At 41.5% G+C, this 18128-nt stretch overlaps 2 protein-coding genes across 2 annotated transcripts in view; both read left to right on the forward strand.

The window, feature by feature from the left end:
* The first annotated feature begins 351 nt into the window (after positions 1 to 351).
* The window catches only part of LOC102847787 (prenylcysteine oxidase-like), a 34981-nt gene continuing 17204 nt past the window's right edge, over positions 352 to 18128 (forward strand). Inside the window, exons 1-3 of the mRNA XM_006882306.1 lie at positions 352 to 469; positions 1368 to 1574; positions 2730 to 2904. Of these exons, the coding sequence (XP_006882368.1) occupies positions 352 to 469; positions 1368 to 1574; positions 2730 to 2904 (500 nt within the window). The remainder of the gene's footprint in view (positions 470 to 1367; positions 1575 to 2729; positions 2905 to 18128) is intronic.
* LOC102847388 (60S ribosomal protein L11-like) lies at positions 5949 to 6485 on the forward strand. The gene has a single exon (XM_006882305.1). The coding sequence runs from the start codon at positions 5949 to 5951 to the stop codon at positions 6483 to 6485; it is 537 nt and encodes a 178-aa protein (XP_006882367.1).

The raw sequence follows: 18128 nt of genomic DNA on the forward strand, positions 1-18128 counted from the left end.
GCACTCTTGCAGAAGTCAGGCTTTCGGCTGGAGCAGCGGGGGACGGGAATAGAAGTAGGGTGAGCCGCACAGCTCGACATTCCTCTCTCCCCGTGGGCTTCGGAAGGTCGGGGTGGGCTTGAGGGAGTTGAGTGGGTCGACTTGAGGTGACTGAGGGACTAGGGCTGGGAACTTGGCTTTGCACTGGGAAGACTATCCTCGAGAGCCGGGAGGGCGGGGATCTGGGCGGGACCAGGGCGGGACCTGCAGGCCGAACCCGGCCATGTGACGAGGCTGGTGGGCGGAGCGCGCACTCCACGCTGACCCGGCTGATTGTGTAGCGGCGGCCAGACTAGTGCGCTCGCCGAGGCTATGGGGAGACCCACGTCGGAGCTGGCTTCGTCTTTTCTGGGGCTGCTACTGCTGCTGCTGTGTTGTCCCCAGGGATGTCCTGGAAGGGCCGAACCCCCAGCCCCGCCCGATAAGATCGGTAGGCGAGCCGGGGCTTGCGAGGGATGGGGTGCTAGAGCGCGCGCCCTGCCTATGCAGGGCGGCCGCTGTTGCAGTGCAGCGAGCGCCAGGGGCCAGGCCGCAGCCAGGCTGCCTTCAGTCTTCTTGGGACAGGACCTTGCATGGCTAGCGTCCGCTGCAGCCGAGGGCCCTCCCACCGCTACCACTTTTGTGCCTGTCAGTCTTCTAAGTTGATCGTGGAGCCACGGGCCGCTTTCAATGGTGGGTGACAGGCAAACGCAGCAAGTAGCGCCGCTGACCTTCCTGTTGGGTTTTCCGCGGTGGGCTGACACTCTCCTCCCTCATCTCCGCTCTGCGGAGGTCGGAGGTCGCCAGCTCTCTAAGGGCCCCCTGCCTGGCGCAGTTCCCCTCGGCCCTTGGCTGTACAGCTGCCCAAAGAATCAATTCTTTTTCTAGCTTTAGTCTTGTAGTAGTACGTGTTGTGCATCCGTCCATCCCCTATTCTTCCTTTCGCAAAGCTGTGCTCTTTGGAATCACTAACCTTTCTACATTAATGAGAAGAAATGTAGGCAAAAATGGAGGGTGCTTTTTTAAGACGAGAACTGAATAGGCCCAGCCTGTTCTGTTCCCACGAGTTGGGCACAAAAACACAAAGAAGGGTGTGCAGGCCTGTTGGTGCCTGTCAACGAGGCACCAATGAATCTTTGCGCAAAGGAAAGGCGTGATTGATGATGATAAGCTTAATCTACCTCGGCTCTCGTCTGAGGGCATAGTATTTGTGTCCATTCATAGAGTGCCATAGAGTCACTTGCCCTCTTTTTGGAGACTTCCCTAAATTGTTGGTCATGTTTGCAAGTAACCACTGTGCCTGTCTCACAAATGAAAGAAAAATAAACGATTGACCTTTTTCTCTGTAGCAATTATTGGAGCTGGAATTGGTGGCACTTCAGCAGCCTATTACCTTCGACAGAAATTTGGAAAGGATGTGAAGATCGACGTGTTTGAAAGAGGAGAGGTGGGTGGCCGATTGGCCACAGAAACCTTGGACGGTCGGGAGTATGAGGCAGGAGGCTCTATCATCCACCCTTTAAATCTGCATATGAAGCGTTTTGTCAAGGACCTGGGTAGGTAATTTTGCTTTTAGGAACTAAGCAGATCTCTGAGTGGCCATCCAGTTATCCTTTTTATCTAATGAGGAATGGACACTTATGCCTTGCTACTGGTCTTTTATAGAAAAGTTGTTCTAACTGTTTTCCTTACCTTGGTGTTGACAGTATTTATTGCCTTAGAAGTAGCTCCCTTGTAAGGGGACACTGGTTATCTGTATCTCCAGTGATCTGGAATTACAGCTGCAAGGTAGGGGTATGAGTGCCTACTGCTGTCAGCTCAAGAACCTCTGGGTTTTTAGAGAATCAAAGAAAGCTTTGAGCTAACAGGAACCCGAGGAAATGAGGCCCAAAGGCAGGAAAGAACTGACTTTAATGTTGCACAGGTGTGGGGGTGGACAAGTGCTTGGAACTTGGGACTTCTGACTGTGTCCCTGCCAGGCGGGGTGCTGGACAAACTTGGGAGAAGTCTGGTAGGCTTCTGCAGGACCTTTTCCCTCAGAGACTCTGTCCTGTGTAATCTGAGCCTCCTTCCAGTCATGTTGAGAGCTCTGGTGGCACAAGTTGCTCTGCTTACCCAAAGGCTGCAAGTCTGTGGTGGTTCTAATCCACCAGTGGCAGTGGCTTCACAGGAGAAAGATGGACAGGCTTCTCGTGGGTGATTTACAGCCTTGGGAACCCGATGCCAGGTTGCTAGCAATTGGAACTGACTGGGCAGCAATGAGAGTTTTTCCAAGTTTCCAAGCATTTGAAATACCCAATTATACAAAATAGGATTCACATAGGAATAGAAGGGCTTCCTTTTCTTCAGAGGCCTTCCACATAACCTGTGGATACCTGCTGGTCCTCTAATCTCTTTTTTGAAGCCAAACTCTGAGGAGGAGCATTTTGTGCCTTGGGGATTCCTATGTATATGGTTTTTAACTGAATTAAGATGGTACTCTGGTTTTCCCTTTGCCTTGTTTTCGAGTGCTTCGTCTCTCGGATTCTATGACCTATTTTCTAGAGAATCTTCTTTTGGACGGTGTAGTAGTATGTCACAGTGTTCTACTGAGAGCTGAGGGAAAGCCAGAATTTGCTCACTTCAGTGTCTCCTGCTAACTTCAAATTACCTTCTTTCATTTGATGAGCATAGAAACCACAGACTTATCTCCCTTTTCTCTGTTTTTGCAGGTCTCTCTGCTGTAGAGGGCTCTTCTGGCTTAATGGGAGTGTATGATGGAGAGAAACTGGTGTTCGAGGAGAGCCGCTGGTTTATAATTAATATAATGAAACTAATTTGGCAGTATGGATTTCAGTTCCTCCGAATGCACATGTGGGTAGAGGATGTATTGGATAAATTCATGAGGTAATATCCCCCTTTCCATTTAACCCAAACCTTTTTAATTTGATGAGTGTTAGGAATTATACTTTCTTGCACCAGTTGTCTACTCGACTGCATGCTATGCAAACATTTTTTTATAGTAAATATGCAGATTATTTCTCCATTAGAGAGCTCTGGTAGTGTAGTCTATAGAGAACTGTGTTACTAAACCTCAGGTCAGAATCCACCAGCAATTCCAGGGAAGAAAGATAGGCAGTCTTCTCCTCCCCTGAGATTTACAGCTACCCAAAACTGGATGGAGCATCAGCTGTGAGTTGGTTATGATACGATAGCAGTAAAGTTTGAGTTGGAGATTTACGTATGTGGAAATTGGAAGGGCAGTTTATTTTTACCTCTGAAAATACATCTTGTAAGTACTTTGTATTGTCAGAATGCTTTACAAGTATTAACGCCTTTCGTTCTCATGACAGACCTGTCAAGTGTGTATTGTTGTTAACTTGTTATTATCGATGAGGAAGGTGAAGCATAGACAGGCTATGATGAGATGAAGGGTGTTACATTCTACCTTTAGGCTTTTGGCAACTGTTTGGTTTATCACATCCTGGAGGATCATCACATTAGATCAATACATTCTTGTATTTTGGGGGACCCACATTCAATCCATGACATTGTCATAGGGTAATGAGAACACACATGGTTCTTTTTTTATCCCCCTTTATGTTTGTCTGTGTTTTCAGAATTTTTTTTTTCTGTGTGTGTGTGTGTGTGTGTAAATACACTGCCTTGGTAATCAGGAAGAATATAATAAAATAACTAGTCTAATTTAAAAGAAACCATTTAACCTGATTTTGATAAGATTTTGGCAAATGCCCATTTTTATGCTTATTTACAATTTTATTTATTTTTTCCCCAAAATAGTTTTTGTCATTATTAAAAGTCTGAATTTTAAACAGATTCTTGAAAGGGTGGCTCATAGCCATCAGCTCATTCAACATTAGCACCTGTCTCATCTCTTATAGCTTTTCCAGAGCAACCACCTTCACCATGAAGCTCCATGAGTTTGCCCAATTAAAATTTGGGCTTCTTCAGCATATTTACTTTTCTAACACATACATCATGGAAAGGATAAATAGATTAGCAAGCCTTTTCTATGTCTTTCCCAATGTTGTCTGGAATCAATTTATTGACCACCTCTTGCAAGTCATTTGTCTGCACCTCTCAGATCATGATTTCCATCATTTTCCTCCGGATTTGGTGGATCTGTTGGTGCTGAGCATAAGATCTCTTCTGAATCTGATTGTTGCATGTTTTGTTTTGTTTTTGGTTTTTTTTAAACTAACACGTAAATAACCATCGGTAGTCTTGACATCAATGTGAGCTTCAATCATAGTCTGTCATTTTTTGACTATGGAACACATTTTGTCATGAGTAAGACCCATGCCATGGAAGTTGGTGAGGCAGCTTTTGCCTTGAACATCCTCAGTAATTAGCTTGAATTTTTTAAATGCAACCTCATCACTTTGCAAATCAGCAAGGCTCACTTCAAAAAACACGACCCTTGAGTCCATCAGATGCAATTTTGGTTCCTTGAGTCCTTGTGACTAGTGTCTTCTCAATATTTCTTATATTGAACATAGCTGGTGCCTTTACACCATACCAATCTTTCTTAGAAAATGGATCAACCACTTTCTTCTTGGCTCCTTTTTGGCCACCTTTTGTAAGGTGCTTCTTCTTGCTGAGTGCCATGGTGGTGCTCAGAGAGCAAAAAGCTATAGTTCTATTTATGAAAAAATTTTTTTAGCAACAATGAATAACTTTTTTAAAAAAACAAGTATCTGGGGGTGGGATGGTGGTTGTTGTTATTATGTGCCGTCAAGTCGCCTATGACTCATAGTGACCCAATATACAACAGCTCTAAATCCTGCTCTATCCTCTGCCAATCTTATTGTGTCTGACACACCTACCCCCATTACCCCAGTCCCTGAATAAGTCCATCTCATAGAAGGTCTTCTCTTGTACTGTCCCTCTATCTTCCCAAGCATGAGGTCCCTCTCCAAGGACTGATCTTTTCTTGCATCATGTCCAAACTATGTCAGATCAAGCTTCAGAATCCTTGCCTCCAAGGAGCAGCCTGGTTTAGCCCCCTCCAGGATGAATCTGTTAATTCTCTTAGCACTCCGTGGTGTCAATACTTTTCTCCAAAACCACAGCTCAAAGTCATCAAGTCTCCATTATCCCTAGTCATTGTCCAGCTCTCTGATGCATATAGCACATGATTGCAAAGACCACAGCCCGTTTCAGGCACACTTTAATCTCCAACTGGGAGGAAAATATGCAACAATGAATGAAAATCCAACTTTTCTGTAAACTTTTATTAAAACCACAATTAAAAAAAATAAAAATACATTTTATTTTGATTTTTAATGAAAGTTTACAGAAAAGTTGGATTTTCATTTATTTTTGCACATTTTCCTCCTCCACTTCCCCTTTCTCCAGTTGACTTTCTTTTCTTTTAAATAGTCATTCATTGTTGCACAATTTCCTCCCTCCTCCCCACTTCCCCAGTCCAATTTGCAATGCACATCTTATTCCTGATTGTGTCATACATATAATGCCTAATCATGTATTCCTTTTAAACAGTTCTTTCCCTCGTCTGTTCCAATGCAGTATTAATGATCTATCCACTCTTTTCCTATTCGCCCTTTAACCTCCCCCTCTCCATCCCAGATCAGTCCTGTTTTATAACAGTGGTGTTATGCAGTATTTGTTGTTTTGTACTTGGGATATTTCACTCTGTATAATGTCCTGCAGAGTCATCCATATTGTGTAATGTTTTACGAGTTCATTGTTTTTCAGTCCTGTATAAGTAGTCTGTTGTGTGATTATACTGTAGTTATTCTATTGATTCATTTGTTGATGGACACTTGGGTTGCTTCCATCTCTTTACTATTGTGAATAACACAGCAATAAACATAGGTGTGCATACATCTGCTTGAGTTGTGGCTCCGGTTTCTGTAGGGTATATTCCTAGTGGTAGAATTGCTGGGTCACTCTTCCTGTTCTCCATCATGGCACAGGATCAAGGCGAAAAAGAGAACCCCATGCGGGAGCTGCGCATCCGCAAGCTCTGCCTCAACATCTGTGTAGGCGAGAGTGGAGACAGGCTGACCCGGGCCGCCAAGGTGTTGGAGCAGCTCACAGGCCAGACTCCTGTGTTCTCCAAAGCTAGATACACTGTCAGATCCTTTGGCATTAGGAGAAATGAAAAAATTGCTGTCCACTGCACAGTCCGAGGGGCCAAGGCAGAGGAAATCTTGGAGAAAGGTCTAAAGGTGCGGGAATATGAGTTAAGAAAAAATAACTTCTCAGATACCGGAAACTTTGGTTTTGGGATCCAGGAGCACATTGATCTTGGGATCAAATATGACCCCAGTATCGGTATCTACGGCCTGGACTTCTATGTGGTGCTGGGTAGGCCAGGTTTCAGCATCGCAGACAAGAAGCGCAGGACAGGCTGCATTGGGGCCAAACACAGAATCAGCAAAGAAAAGGCCATGCGCTGGTTCCAGCAGAAGTATGATGGGATCATCCTTCCTGGCAAATAAATTCCCGTTTCTATCCAAAAGGCCAATAAAATGTTTTCACGAATTGTAAAAAAAAAAAAAAGAATTGCTGGGTCAAATGGTATTTCTATTTATAACTTTTTGAGAAAGTGGCATACTGCCTTCCATAGTGGTTGCACCATTTTACACCTCCATCAGCAGTGAATAAGAGTTTCTATCTCTCCACAGTCTCTCCAGCATTTGTTGTTTGCTGCTGTTGAACTTTACTATTGTTGCTAGAGTAAGATGGTATCTTGTAGTTGTGTTTGCTTTATAAATTTAGATGTGCTAGAGAAAGTTACCTTGTAAGTGTTAGTAATATTTCACTATTATTACTAATAGTGTCCCAACATTACAAAATAATTGCTTTAGTAGTAATATTACATATCTATTCAACAACACAAATTCATTATTTTGGGGCTAATTTTTTAAATGTTTTTCCTCAAAATTCAGCTACAGTGTGTTCTGTTTTTAAGGAGTGACTTGGATATAGGACTTAAAACATGTCTTTGCTCTCAAAGAAGGTATAAGTTAGTGGAAAGGCACACAGTAAACAAATGAATAGCCAACCCCTCCTTATTTAAAAAAAGTGATGAAAATAACTATATAACAAAATACATGCCCTCTCAACAACTTCTAATGTGTAATTCACGGACATTGATTGCATTCTTCAAGTTGTGCCATGTCCTGGCTATCTTTTTCCAAATCATTCTGCCATCATTATTAGAAACTGCTGCCACGTGAACAAAAATGACCCCATCTTCTTCTCACCAACCCATTAACCACTAATTATGTCTGGTTTTCAGAAATTTGTTGTTTTTATATAAGTGAGATCATACAGTATTAGTCCTTTCGTGACTGATAATTGTTGCTCAGCATGATGTGTTCAAGGTTCATCTATGTTGTAGTGTGTATCAGTACTTCATTTCTCTTTATGATTAAATATGTATCAGGACTTTATTTTTCTATGAGAGTAGGGACATATTTTAAGTTCTTTAACCACCACACTTGGAATAGTGTCTGGAATCTAACAGGTGCTCAGTAAAGATATGGTAAATCAATGAATGAATGATGATTCCTTAAAAAACAAAATTAAGCAGTTGATTATGTGTTAGGACTTGATTTCTATGTTGTTGTTAGGTGCCATTGAGTCACCTGTGACCTTATATACAACAACCCTAAAGCCTTCTCTATCCTTCCCTATCTTACTGTCTCCAACATGCCTATTCTCATTACCTGAGTGACTGAATCAGTTAATCTCATCAAGGGTCTTTTTCTCTTGCGCTGTCCCTCCACCTTCCCAAACATGATGTCCCTCTCCAAGGACTGGTCCCTCCTTGCAACATGTCCAAAGTATGTCAGACGAAGCTTCAGAATCCTTGCCTCCAAGGACCAGCGGGGTGTCACCTTCTCCAGGAGGAACTTTTTTGTTCTCCTAGCAGTCCATGGGATATTCAGGACTCTTCTCCAGCACCACAGCTCAAAGGCATCAACTCTCTATCATCCGTAGTCATTGTCCAGCTTTCTGATGCATAGCATTTAAAAATCTTATTAGTATTTCTACCAGCAACTTATTTCTGATTTGTAATAACACAAATGCTTAAGATATTCTTTTCTGTAATTTTCTCTATACCTTCTTACCTTACTGTAAACTCGAGTTCCTCTCAGGACTTAAAAAGTGGAACAAAAACTACCAGCCACTATCTTTGTAAAACAACACCTTGTGTATTTAATAACTTTATTTTCACTCACTCAAATCTTTTCACAGGGAGTTCTGGTGAGGTAGTCCATGGGGAGTTTGTCTGCGAACCCAAAGATGGCACCTCTCTGCTCATTAGAGTCCACTAGGGCCTCTGAGGGAGCACGAGTAGCAGCCTCCTCCTGAGTGATTCTCAACCTCCTGAAAACCCGCTGAATTTCAAACCTGCCAGTTAAGACTCAGCAGCTATGAGTGAGACCTTTCATCTGTACCTATAAAGCTAACAGATTCATGGGTTTTATTAGTCAATTAATTTCTCCAAAGTTGCAAATGTACCCCTTTAATGTAATTTAAATTTTTTTGTTTTTTTCTCCTTTATTTTTTTTTTTTTAAATTTAGTCAATATTTTATTGGTTGTCAAAAACATCAACTAATAATGGTAAAAGAAATGTGAAAATACTGAATATCTCACTATTGTTGTTGCTATTTTGTTGTATCTCTTTTATTTATTTTTTTTCCAAGAAGTTTACACTTTAATGAGTTGTTGTTAAGTGCAGTTGAGTCATAGGCAACTCATAGCGACCCTATGAACAAAAGTCCTTGACACTTGTGTGTCGAGTAGATGAGAGTATAAATTGTTCAGTCTCTCTTAGAAAAACGGAATAAAATTGCAATTTTTTTCATGTATTTTTTTATTAATTTTTTTTTTTTAATTATTTTCTCTGTGTGTGTACCGTCAAATTGGATCTGACTAGTACAGGAGGAGATGGCCCCTCCTTCTCCGGCAGAGCATTTGGTGGATTCGAACCACATATCTCTGGGATTGCAGGGCAGCTTCTTGCCACTAGGCCACCAGAGCTCCCCTCATGTATGTTTTTAAAACCCAGCATCTTTTGCCCAAATTCTAGCTAGAAATAGCTAGGTTGAAGGAAGATTGGAAATACAATGAGAGTGAGGCAAATAGTTAATGTATTTTAGTTCTATTGTACATAGAACTTATAAAAGTTTATAAATATTTGCTTCTCTTTTCAATGTATGAGTAAGAAAGCATATATGAACAGATTTTGCCCAGAGAAGATGGAAAAGAGGAAAGCATGAAGAAGAAAAAAAAAAGCAATCATATTGTTGTTAGGTGCTGTTAAGTTGGTTCCAATTTATAGCATTTTTTAAATAGATTTATTCCATATATATTTTTTTTTTTAAATTTTAATGAAGAGTTACTGTTTGGCTTCTGTGCAGCACTAAAACTATTGGAAGGGTTACTGCAGTGTCCGATCCTACCGTCCATCACTGAGAACTAAATCTTTCTTCCTAATTCTTGGGTTTTATTTTAAGGCAGAGTCTCTATGTCTCATTTTCATCTCATCATCAAGTCTGGTTAATTTTATACATCTTCCTTATGTGAACATTCGAGAGTAAAAAAGAGTGGAGATGGGACAGTGCTGACCCTAATTTCGTCTTCTTTGCTTTCATGGAGTAGGGATTTCTCCCAGTTCTAGAGGATAAATGTACAAACTGAGGTCTTGGACTTCCTGATTTTTTTCCCCTTGTTGTGTTGTTATTGTTCACTGTGGTGAGTTTTCAGAGGCTGTAAGTCACAGGAGAGATCACCCCCTATCTCCACCCCACCCTCACTCCAGAGCAACTAGTGGATTTGAACCACTTGCCTTTGGGTTAACAACTCAAGGCTTTACCACATTGTTGTAGCCCCAAGCATTTCTTGGTTCCTTCCTTAGAGATAGTCCTCACTTGTTATCTCTATCTCATATTTCTGTATCCATCTATCTATTGATGGAAATTTTTGTTCTTTGCACATTTTAGCTATTGTGAAAAGTGCTGCATTATACACGGGAGTATAGGTTTCTATTTTCAGTCCTGCATTCATTTCTTTTGGGTGAATGAGAATTGAAATGACTGGGCTATATATCATGAGATCCCTGGTTGCACAGTGATTAAAGTGTGTGGAAGCAAATTGAAAGGTCCATGGTTTGGACATACCACTTGCTCCTGGAGAGAAAGATGTGGCATTCTGTGTCTATAAAGATTTACTGCCTTAAAAGCCCTGTGTGCAGTTCTATTCTGCCCTCTACTCTGGTGCTAAGTTGGAATTGAGTTAAAGGCAGTGGATTTTTTTAGTCATGTGTTTTGGGTTTTTTTTGACTAACCACCAAACTTTCCACAGTGGCAGCACTGTTTCACATTGCTGTTGTTTAGGTTTGGTGGTGTTTTTTGTTTTTGGTTTGTTTTTTTTTTTATCACTGCCATTCTAGTAAGAGTGTAGTTGTATCTTACTGTAGTTTTGATTTCATCTCTCTAATGGCTAATGAGGGAGCTCTGGTGGCCTAGTGGTAAGAGTGCACTGCCATTCCAAAGATGGGTGGCTCGAACCCACCAGTTGCTCTGCAGGAGGATTGGCAGTTTCCTCCTGTGTGATGTATTGACTCTGAAAACGTGCTGGAGGGTCAGCTACGAGTTGATTCTGACTCTGGGGTGCACATTACATCAACAACAGTGGCTAATGATGTTGAACATCTGTCCTTGTTGACTGAGTATTTTTCCTCTGGTGAAATGTCCAAGTCTATTGCCCAGCTTTTATTGGGTTTCTCTTTATATTGTTAATTGTAGAAATTTGTTTGGTATTTTCCTCCAATATATTTTGGATATTGGATATATCTTTCTAACATTTTTCTCCTAGTAGGTTGTCTTTTCAGTTTTTTGTCAGTTATTCCCCACCTACCACCAGTTTTGTTGTTGTTTTTTAAAGAAAGTGGTGGTGTGTTGTTGCAGCCTCGAAAAGCAAATAAATTCAACTGGTGTACGATGCTACCCTGCTTATGTGTGTAAGAGTTTTTAAGTGTGATCTTAACATGCAGAGATTTGCCCTTTTAAAGGTACTCAGAGTGTTACAGAATTAGGAAAGTCTCCAATTTAATGTTTTTCATGTGGGCAATCCAGTGATCTCAGTCACATTCATTGTGCTGAAGAACTGACTTTCACCAATATCTGTTGCTATAAACAGAATTGTACTGCTTTCTGGACAGGGACTCCCCTTTCCCTCTGCTCCCTTCCCCGGTCTCTATAACCCTTGGTCTGTATGCATTTTACTTATTCTAGCGATGTCGCAAGAGAGCTCTGGTTGCCTAGTGGCAGGGAGCTGCACTTCAATCCCAAAGGCACGTGGAGCTATTTCATATGACTGAATTATGCAACATTTGGCTTTTTTTATGATTGACTTACTTCACCCAGCATAATGTTTTCAAGGTTTATCCTTGTTGAGAATTTGGTTTCTCTTTGTGGCTGTTACATTCTGTCTTTCCTGTGTACAGCATTTGGTATATTGGTGGATGGACATTTAGGGTGTTTCTTCTTCTTTTGGAACTGTGAATAGAACTACAGTGAACACTGATGTATATGTATATGTATCTGTATCACTGCTATCAACTCTCATGGGTGTATACCTAAAAGTGAAATTGCTGAGTCACATGGTAGTTGTATAAGAACCTGTCCAACTGTTTTCTTCAATGGATGCTTCATTTAGTGTTCCCAGCAACAATGGAACAGAATTTCTGTTTCTCTAAATCCTTACCAACATTTGTTGTTGTCAGTTTTTGTTTTGATTTGCATCTCCCCAATAGTTAATGATTATTTATGAGTGCTATTGGAACAGTTCTGTCTATCAGGTGCTCTGGGGGAGAAAGGTATGGCCAGGCTGCCTGAAGTTCACAGCCTTGGAAACCCCACAGGGGAAGGGGGATCTGCTCTGTTCTAGGGGTTGCTGTGACTCAAAATTGACTCAAAGACAATGGAATTAATGGCTAATAAAGTTGAGCATCTTTTCATGTGGTTTTTTTTTTCCATTAGTATTTCTTCTTACATGAAATATCTAAGTCCTTTGCTCAGTTTTCATTAGATTGTTTATCTTTTTGTTCTAAGTTGGAGGAGTTCTCTATATGTTCTGGACATGAAGTGCTTATTTGGTATATGGTACTAGAAACTCTTTGCTTTTAGGAAACAAATACCAAACTTTGAGAATTATTGTCCTCTTTCCAATTTTGACATTTGAATAAACACTAGTCTGGAAGTTGTTCAAAGGGCTGCCCTGCGCACATTTGTTTCTTTCAGGAAATCAACTTGGAGAGAAATTGATGAAGAACTTGGAGAGAATGCTAGTATTTAGCTAGCATCTACCATTTTACTTAGTGAAATACTAATGTTGTGTGCCATCAAGTCAGAACTGACCATAGCCAACCCCCCAGCAGGTTTTCAGAGGCAGTAAATCTCACGGGAGGAAACTGCTCCTCTTTCCCTGGCAGAGTACCTGGTGGATTTGAACTGCATACCTTTGCATTGGTAGCACAATTCCTTACAACTAAGCACTTGCTGGAGAAGGATGGGTAGTCTCCTCCCCTTTGATTAACTGCTTCTCAAAACTGGCTGGGGGGTCAGCTTTGAGTCAATTCGAACTCCTTGACACACAACAACAGCAACAACAAGAAGCCACCAGAGCTTCCTGAAATACCGCAGGCCTAGTAAAATAGCCGACACCCTGGTCAAGCCATGTAGCCTCTTCTCTGGAACCTCCTTCCTCTCCCCTGCAACCTCCTTTCTCGGTCTCCAGCAGCCGATGGGGTAATGGGTGACCCAATAGGAAGTGCTGGTTCTGTCCTCTTGCTGCAGCCTTTTTCCTCTTACTTGGCTGGTGCTCCTGCAGTACTGATTTTTAAATATTAATATTATAGGACATGGGATCAGTAAACAAAATAAAACAAACAAACAAACAAACAAACACAATAGGCTGGGAACAGCTGAGGTTGCCAAAGAGGAATCTGGAACAACTAATTCCCCTTCATTTTAGTTAAAGTAGTTGTGCTCAAGTCTGGCTGCACTTTAGAAGCTTGTGGAGAGCAATTTAAAATATGAGTGCTGAGTTTCACCTCTGAGATTTTAAATTTAATATGTCTGGAGCCAGAGGTCTTTGTTGTTGTTGTTATGTGCCGTCGAGTCGCCTGCGACTCATAGCGACCCTATGTACAACAGCCTTAAACTCTGCTCTGTCCTGTGCCAATCGCACTGTCTCTGACACTCCCATCCCAATTATCCCAGTCACTGAATCAGTCCACCTCATAGAGGGCCTTCCTCTCCTGCGCCGTCCCTCCACCCTCCCAAGCATGATGTCCCTCTCCAAGGACCGGTCTCTCCTTACAACATGTCCAAAGTATGTTAGACGGAGCCTCAGAATCCTTGCCTCCAAGGAGCCACCCAGTTTAACCCTCTCCAGGACAAATCTGTTTGTTTTCCTAGCAGTCCATGGTATTCTCAATACTCTTCTCCAGCACCACAGCTCAAAGGCATCAATTCTCCTTCTATCCTCCTTGGTCATTGTCCAACTCTCTGATGCATAACAGGTGATTGCGAAGACCATGGCCTGTATCAGACGCACCTTAGTCTCCAAAGAGACACCACTGCTCTTCAGCACTTTGGAGAGGTCCCTAACAGCAGACTTTCCCATGGCAATGCGCCTTTTAATTTCCTGGCTGCTGGTGCCAAGACTGTTGACTATGGAGCCAAGCAAACTAAAGCTGTGTACAATCTCAATCTCTTCACCATCCGTCCTGATGCTGCCAATTGGTCCAGTGGTGAGAATCTTTGTCTTCTTGACGTTGAGCCTCAATCCATATTGTAGGCTGCAGTCCTTGACACTCTGCAGCAAGCGCTTCAGGTCCTCCTCAGTTTCAGCAAGCAGGGTTGTGTCATCCGCTTAACGCAGATTGTTGATAAATCGTCCACCAATCTTGACCCCACATTTCCCCTCATAGAGCCCCGCATCCCGGATAATCTGTTCTGCATATAGGTTGAAAAGGTATGGAGATAGGATGCATCCCTGGCGTACGCCCTTCCCAATTTTGAACCATGCAGTGTTCCCTTGTTCTGTTCTGACGACTGCCTCCTGGTCCAAGTATAAGTTTCGCATTAGGACGATCAAGTGTTCTGGGATTCCCATTCTTCTCAGAGTCAGCCACAGTTTGTTATGCATAGTCAATGAAACACAGATAGACATTCCTCTGGGCATTTATATTTAAAACCCTCCAATTGATCTTGCATGCTGGTAGAATTGAGAATCACAGGGTTAAAATGTGAAGTTGGATAATGTTGGGTTATTTTTTTTCTTGGAGTGAAAATTTATTAATCATGCATTTTTCATTCAACTATTCATAGACATTTTGTTTTAAACATTCACTACAATTGATTGTTGTTATTGTTGGTATTGTTGTTATGTGCTGTCATGTTGCTTGTGATTCATAGCTACCCTGTGTACAGTAGCTCTGAACCCTGCTCTATCCTGAGCCAACCTTATTGTCCTTGACATACCTATCCCCATTATGCTAGTCACTGAGTCAATCCATCTCATCCAGGGTCTTTCCCTCCTGCACTGTCCCTCCACCCTCCCAAGCATGATGTCTCTCTCCAAGGTCTGGTCACTCACTGCTTGCAACATGCCCAGGGTATGTCAGATGAAGCTTCAGAATTCTTGCCTCCAAAGAGCAGCCTGGTTTCACTCTCTCCAGGGTAAACCTTTTTGTTCTCCTACCAGTCCATGGTATAGACAATACTCTTCTCTAACACTACAGCCCAAAGGCATCAATTCTCCTTCTGTCATCCCTAGTCATGGTCCAACTTTCTGATGCATAGCAAGTAATTGCTAAGACCATGGCCTGGATCAGGCACACCTTAGTCTCCAGATTGACTTTATTGCTCTTCAGTACTCTGGAGAGGTCCCTGACAGCAGACTTTCCCATTGCAATTCATCTTTTGATTTCCTGGCTGCTGGTACCAAGAGTGTTCATTGTGGACCCAAACAAACCAAAGTTGTTAACAATCTCAATCTCTTCACCGCCTGTCTTGCTGCTGCCAATTGGCCCAGTGGTTAGAATCTTTGTTTTTTTGATGTTGAGCGTCAACCCAAATTTAAGGCTGCAGTCCCTGACCTTCCACAGCAAGCACTTCAGGTCCTCCTCAGTTTCAGCAACAGGGTTTGTGTCATCTGCATAACACAGATTGTTGATGAGGTTGTCTCAAAAGTTTAGTGTAATTAATTTATTTCAATGTCTAATCAAACCTTCATTGTATATTGCCTTTCCCTTCACCTAGCTTATATATTTATTAATTTTCACCCCCTTTACCTCCCTTCTCATTCCTGTAACCCATCTGAAATGAATTCTACATGTACTTTTTTCTTGAACTTTTCAACATTTTATTTTTTACATTTTATTGTTATTTTGTGTGTGTGTATCATCAAATTGGATCTGACTGGTGCATGAGGTGATTGTTTCTCCTTCTCCAGCAGAGCATCTGGTGGATTTGAGCCATGCACCTCTGGGATTGCAGTGCAGCTTCTTGCCACCAGGCCACCAGAGCTTGCAACTTTTCAACATTTTTAACAATGTCGAAATCTAAAGTTCTTGCTCAGAGTTTTGTTTTCCTTTTTGGTGGGGAGGGAGTTCTGGTGGCATAGTCCCTAGGAAGTTGTGCTCTGAACCCAAAAGTGGAACTTATCTGGTGGTTTGAATCCATCAGCATCTCCTAGGCAGAAAGTTGGGCAGTCTCCTCCTGTGTGATTTACAGCCTTGGAAACTGGCTGGAGGGCCAGCTGTGAACTGGTTCCAGCAATGAGTTGTGTTTAAGTTGAGTTTGATGGGATATAAATGACAGATCCAGTTTGGTTTCCCACAGAGTTATTCTGCAGAGAACAGTATCTTATCACCAGGGAAGGTTAGCAGTCACCAGGTGTTAATGAATAACAGTTTAAAGCACTAATGGGATTCCAGCAGGAGCTGAGAGTAAACACCAAAGGTGAGCCCTAATCCCTTACTACATTGCTGCTTTTAGGTGCCAGCAAGGCGGCTATGACTAATATTGACCTGTTCTGTGGCATATTCACCATCTCTTATACGCTCAAGACCATTATTATGGTCACTGTGTCTCAGTTCATCTTGTTGAGGGCTCTTCCTCTTTTTCTTTCGTTCTGATTCTATTACATTAATTGAGTGAAAATCTTGCAGCCCCTGATTTCCACACTTGTCAAGTTAATGTTTATTCTATTTATTATTATTATTTTTTATTAATTTTAATGAACATTTACAGAGATTTTGGATTTCCATTCATTCATTGTTGCATTTTCTCCCTGCCCACCCCTCCCCCACCCACTTCTCTCTTCTCTTTGAAAAGTAAAAGAAAAATTCCTTCATTGGTATACAATCCCCCTCCCACCAGTACACTCTACTATGTAACCTTCATTCTGGACTCTTGTCATAACAGTATTACCCAATCATAGACCATTTTTAAACAGTTCTCTCCCTCATCTATTTCAATGCAGTATATATAATTTAGCTCTTTTTATTATTTTTAATGAAAGCTTTCATTATTATTGTTACACATAAATACACCTCAGAACATATAATTCAGTGACATTAAGAACAATTTTGGAGTTGTGCAACAGTTCTCAGCTTCCTTTTCAAAATTGTTTCTCCTCTATTCAAAAACTTCTTTAAGCTTCCTGTCTTCACTTTTGAGCTGCTGTCTTCAATTTTATCCCATAAAGACAGGTGAAAAGAGTACAACACTCAAGGTAGACCTTCTTAATTAATACACTTTTATTTTCTTTAAAGAAGACTTCGGGGACATTTAGGTTTAAGATTTAAAGATTGTTCTAAGCATTTATTTGTACACCTCTTCTGGCTAGGTGCCATTTCTAAAGTCCAGGCTCTCATCTCATACTTTTAAATAGCCTTCTTCTAACACTCATTCATTGTCTTTTCATTATATGATATGTGCCGTATACTTGCATTGTTCTATAGCAGGCACAGTAACTAGACTGTAGTAAATATGCATTCATATAGTAGTTGAATTGAATTCTCTGGTTGACTTGAGTTTTCAGTTGAGAGGTCTAGGCTCACAGGGTACATTAAAGGCCATTCTTCTCTCAAACAATTGATCTAACACTTCTTGATCTGAGACTGATAAGACTCACACCAAAAGATTTATGTTGTTAGTATAATTCACAGAGCCTGTAAGAACAACAGATCTATCCTGTGCCATCCTCATCTCTGACACACTTGAGCCACTTGCTGCAGTCACTGTGGCAATTTTTTTTTTGTGTGTGTATGTGTGTGCTGTAAAAGCTCTTTTTTGGTTTTATTTTATTTAAATTTGTTATTAATTTAAGTAAAAATTTATGGAGACTTTGGATTTCCATTCATTCATTGTTGCAATTTTCTCCCCTCCCAGCCCTCCCCCCTAGTATACTACCCTGTTAGAAAAGTAAAAGAAAAATTCTTTCATTCTTATGCAATTCCTCCCCCAGGTCCACTCCACCATGTAGCCTTCACTCTAGACTCCTGTCATGACAAAAATACCTAATCACATATCCCTTTTGAACAGTTTTCTCCCTCATATGTTTCAATGCAGTATACATTATTGAACCCATCTTTCTCAGTCTTTCCCCAACCCTGATGTCAGTCCTGTTTTACAACAGTGGCACCATGCAGTATTTGTCCTTTTGTGACTGAGCTACTTCACTCAGCATAATGTCCTCCAGGGTCACCCATTTTGAATGAGTTCCTTGTTTTTCAATGCAACATAGTATTCCATTGTGTGAATATGCCACAGCTTCTCTATCCATTCGTTTGTTGATGGGCACTTAGGTTGCTTCCAACTCCTTGCTATTGTGAACAAAGTTGCGATGAACATGGGTGTGCATATACTGCTTGGATGTCAGTTATGGTCTCTTTGGGGTATATTCTTAGTGGAATTGCTGGGTCAAATGGTATCTCTGTTTGCAACTTTTTGGGAAAGTGCCATACCGCCTTCCACAGTGGTTGCACCATTTTATACTTCCACCAACAGTGAGTAAGGGTTCCAGTTTCCCCACAACCTTGCCAGCATTTGTT

The sequence above is a fragment of the Elephantulus edwardii genome, unplaced genomic scaffold, assembly GCF_000299155.1.
Source record: "Elephantulus edwardii isolate Elephantulus edwardi_28Jun2011 unplaced genomic scaffold, EleEdw1.0 scaffold00019, whole genome shotgun sequence".
NCBI lineage: Eukaryota > Metazoa > Chordata > Mammalia > Macroscelidea > Macroscelididae > Elephantulus > Elephantulus edwardii.